This window comes from Scardinius erythrophthalmus (genome assembly GCF_964197995.2).
Source record: "Scardinius erythrophthalmus genome assembly, chromosome: 14".
NCBI classification, from domain to species: domain Eukaryota; kingdom Metazoa; phylum Chordata; class Actinopteri; order Cypriniformes; family Leuciscidae; genus Scardinius; species Scardinius erythrophthalmus.
The window spans coordinates 27,168,199-27,172,690 of NC_138234.1; the positions used below are offsets into that span (position 1 = coordinate 27,168,199).

The 4,492-nt window shown below is 35.7% G+C and overlaps 1 protein-coding gene across 4 annotated transcripts; it reads right to left on the minus strand.

Moving 5' to 3' along the window:
* Positions 1 to 894: 894 nt before the first annotated feature.
* LOC308702318 (beta-1,3-galactosyltransferase 2-like) lies at positions 895 to 3,993 on the minus strand. 4 transcript variants are annotated; one of them, XM_081385079.1, is made up of 4 exons: positions 3,739 to 3,961; positions 2,690 to 2,739; positions 2,505 to 2,566; positions 956 to 2,273 (listed from the first exon to the last, which is right to left on the minus strand). In XM_081385079.1, the coding sequence occupies exon 4, from the start codon at positions 2,252 to 2,254 to the stop codon at positions 1,274 to 1,276; it is 981 nt and encodes a 326-aa protein (XP_081241205.1). In that variant the 5' UTR covers positions 2,255 to 2,273; positions 2,505 to 2,566; positions 2,690 to 2,739; positions 3,739 to 3,961; the 3' UTR covers positions 956 to 1,273. The 4 variants fall into 4 exon arrangements, with proteins under 4 accessions (XP_081241203.1, XP_081241205.1, XP_081241206.1 ...); XM_081385077.1 differs by lacking the exon at positions 2,690 to 2,739 and having other exon boundaries at positions 895 to 2,273; positions 3,739 to 3,993; XM_081385080.1 differs by lacking the exon at positions 2,690 to 2,739 and having other exon boundaries at positions 3,938 to 3,961.
* Positions 3,994 to 4,492: the final 499 nt, after the last annotated feature.

The window sequence follows — 4,492 nt, forward strand, 5'->3', positions numbered from 1 at the left end:
GTAAAGCAAGCCCCTGCCTTCTTTACCCTGTTACTGGCATAAGTAAAATCATCAACAACAACAACAACAAAAAACTAAAGACCTAAGATTTAGTAAGATTTAGTTTGGTATGTTGTTAGACCTTGAAGGGGAAGTCAGGTAAAAGTTTGTCATATAGACTCGAAGGAGAAGTTATCAGATTTTTATAATGAATAGTTATATAAATAGTTAATTAAATCTTATTAATTAAAAATCCACAATTCTCATTAATAACTGAACTAACTATAAACTAGAATACAAACCAGAATCAAATAGTCCAGATAGTTTAATTCATGTAAGCAAATATTTACTTTCTTCTTCAGTTAAATGACGACCATAACGTAATTTAGGTAGTTTAAAACATCATGAAGATCATATTTTGAAAGGTTTAATTATTTTGTGAAAATGTTTAGTATGTGTGAACTGTAAAGTTGTCCTTCAGAGTCAGCAAGTTTGAGGTGGATGAAAGTATGGTTATATAAATGCTGTGGGAGTGTCCATGTAGGTTTATATGACCAATGACTTGAATGATATTTAAATTGGCAGGCTATTCAGAAAGAAAATTATTATATTATAGTAAACACTTCATATTTAAAGTCACCATGACACATTTTTTTATTTTTTTTTATGGAATATTGCAGTTTATAATAAATTATTTATCTGTGCAATTTTTCATATTCTTGATATAAAAGAGCTTCCCCTCCCTCTTGCAGCGTCATCTATTCTCTGATGATGTGTTTACTGGCAGAAGGACGGGACAACCTGTCACTCACATGAGATCCACCAATAGCAAACCACAACAATCCAATGTGAACAATGATCAGACAATTAACCAATGACAATACACATGGCAGGATCACATGACAAACAGGGAATCACATGACAAGACACAGAAACATGACAATGATAAGAAAACCCAAACCGTGACAAAATGGATGTATTAAGAGTAAAATCTTTATATTGTTTTCATGTCAGTTCTCAAACAAAACTGTAAATCATCAGAGTAAATAAGCAAGTTATAAATAATTTTAAAAAATATGTTTTAACATGTAACACTTGTTTAATTGTTCCTGAGGATATGTTCATGATACAAATGGTTTCACTTGAAAGAAACAAATAAAATGCTCTCTCACACACACACACACACACACTTTTTATACACATTTTGTAAACTGATGTAAAGTGAACCAGTACGCCAATGTAACAAGTTTTTTTCTTGTGGTCAGAAACATAATATAAGGAATATTCGGGATACTCAGCATGGTTGGCTGGATGAATTAATATCTGTCCAATACGAAGTCATCTGATTTGTGTTTTCTGTAAGTATTGCTATTAATCTAGAATAGTAACAGCGATTGTACTGCAGTAGTTTCACCACAAACAGTTCGATGTTTGGCGGTTTGGTAGGGACGATACCTAAATGCTCCAAACACATTCCAAGATATGCATCCTCGATATATATGGGCTTAACTTCCCTTGCTCCTAGTAGAATCTTTTGTGGGAGGTCCATAGAAAAGATGTAACACATGCCCAGAGGATAGGGAGGAAATGTGTCCCTGGAGTACACGTCGTAGGGGAGAAAAAACCTGTTGGATGGGTCTCGTATTACAATGCTGTCATCCCACACTAACCCGGTCATGTAGTTGTGTTGTACTGCGTTCAGACCCACAAGCATAGTTATTAGGTTGTTCACGTTGAGGAGCACGTCGGCGTCCACTTTCACCGCGTAGGACGCCTGTTGACATTTTTCGCTGAGCCATTCAAGCATCACCATGGTTTTAATGGTCAGATTCCTGTAGGAATCCTGGAAGTTGCTCTGCAGAAGGTCTGTGTATTGTTGGCTCTCATTCTGGAGTTTCTCCTGCAACATCTCTTCATCGTTTCCACTGTGTACGCCTATAAGAAACAGAACCAGCACCACTTTGTCCCCAAAAACCTTTTGTTTACCCCACGTCTTCCTGATGCCATTGCGTGCATCAACATCCCCAGGGGGCACGGGGACAATTGCCACCAAGTAGGGCTTTTGTTGTTCACATATATCTGGCTGGTCAATGATGAATTCGTATTTTCTGGGGTAAGCAACATAGTAATTCCCTAATACTTCCTGAAAAGGTTCCTTGGTTGGTCCTTCTGTCCTTTGCAACCACTTTTTTGTCAAAGGGATATAAGTGAGAGAGAGCAGTAAAAATGTTCCTGAAACCAGGAGACAAACCAGTAACCCCTTCTTTAAGGACATCTTTGTGAACGAGGCACAGCTGAAAGAGCACAAAAAGAGACTAGGTCAATGACAACTTTTGCATTTAATGAAAGAAAAGTTACATTTAATGACTCGGAAATGGCGTAAACATCAAGTAAAAAGAAATAAATGATTTGCATGTTGCACCTTAAATGTGTTGGAAATATTATTTTATTGTATTCTTGGATACCATTACGTTTTGGGGAAGTACCACATGATGTTATCTGATTATTTTAAGAAACTAACTGACCTTTTCACACAGTCATGAGGGTCTGCAGGGGTCACACCGTTGTCACGTTGCCGAACCTTTATCTGAAGATAGACATGAGACTGTCAGGTGTTAAACAGTAAACTTACCCCTGCATTTGAGATGATGGCTGAAATCCAATGCCTCTCATTAAAAACCCAAGGTATCGAGTTTGACGACATATAGACCTTATTCACAGCAGAGCCATCTTTGATTTTTAACAGGAATGAAAGTGAGGCTATGAGGAATACAGACATACATCTCTTCAGTGGGTTGTACTGTTATTTAAAGTGTTTTTGGATTGTTCTGCTGACGAAACACTGCAAAACTATATTTCCAAGAAATTTCAGAAGACAAAAAACTCCAGACAATATGGGCTGTGGAAAATTATAAGTGATATAGGAGATTTATACAGCTTTTTTCAATACAGCCAAAACGCAGTAAGTTTATCCCTCACAGCCTTGCTTTCATATCTAAACGTTCTAAACGGGGTGAATACAGGTAAAGTGGGACATTTTCTCACACAGTAATTTGTCTTTGGTTCTGTGTTAAAATATGTTCCAAATGACTTCCTCATACTAAACCGTTTTAAGTAGCTAAAGATCTTGACAACAATATACAGGTTCTTCTTTATTTATATAAAAACTTGTTCATATTCATATATTTTCCAAGAATTTCATGCAATAAACTAACCTTTATTGTCAAAGTGTGACGCCTAGTTCTTTTAAATATTAATTGTATTGATGTTTTACAAATAAACAATGTATTTGTAAGAACAAATACAGCACACAAAAAGTCGATACTTTATCAAATATCTTCATTTATCTTTTTAGACTGATTTAACATCTTCCCTAATTGCTGGCCCTGACCTTTTGTCTTCATTTCCTAGATTCTGAAATGGTTTATTATTTTATCAGAAGGCAAGTACAATAAGCAAATTTTAAGAGCAAATTACACATTACACATGAACCTAATCATGTAGACTTACCGATAAATAAATAAAACAAAATCGAATTTTGACCAAAATTATGACCGACAATTTCCGCCAACAAAACAAAATAAACAATTCCCCATTCCCCTCACATATTAGCCTAATTCAAAGCGCTGTAATCTTGACAACCCCGCTACTTAAACCAGACCACATGTTTCTTCCTTATAATGCGCACTGTAAAGTACGGCAAAAAACTGTCATGTGAATTAAACTCTCGAAATGAGGAAAATAAATATATCTGCTTACATCAGTCCGCGGTTTACGTCAGCAACACCTGGCGACCAGCTCCGAAACGCGTTAATACCTGATGCTGCGTTTTACTCCGGCCGTTTCGACAGCCAACAGCACAATAACAGAAATATTCAATAATGTCCAAGTATTCCAGTCGATTCTTATGGCAGCAAACAGGATCCTGTTTAAGACAAAACAACAAGTGTGTCCTCACCTCTAGCTATAGCCACACCCGCCCACCTTAGGCTATTTTGCGCCTTCATTTATTGTCAAAGTAGGACACCTGACTAGATCTTTTAAATATTCTACATAATTTAAATGTAAAAGCGAATTTTTAAGTTAAAAATGTAACTCTTTAAGTTAATATGGGATATGCTTTGATGCCTTTAAAAAAAATTATTAGGCCTAATTACATTTTAGCCTACATTTAATTTGTCTTTTTTTTTCTTGACAGCTTTTTTTGTGCAATTTGTTGCACACACACACACACACACACACACACACACACACACACACACACACACACACACACACACAAAAAAAAAAAAATAATAATAATAATAGGTATTTGAAATTATATTTATGTTTGAGCATCAAATTGTGATCATCGTCGTTAATTATTAACACAATCTCTACATTAACAGCATCCTCAGAGTTTCAGAACAGCGTGAAACATTCCAATCAAAATCAAAATCAGAACAGACAGGCTTCATATTTGTCATAGTGTATAGCCTATATGTATAGCCTGTAGGCTACATTTTTTCACTAT

What these genes read in the sequence shown, in the direction of transcription:
- LOC308702318 (XM_081385077.1), bottom strand. Translation starts at nt 2,254, where the DNA reads ATGTCCTTAAAGAAGGGGTTACTGGTTTGTCTCCTGGTTTCAGGAACA.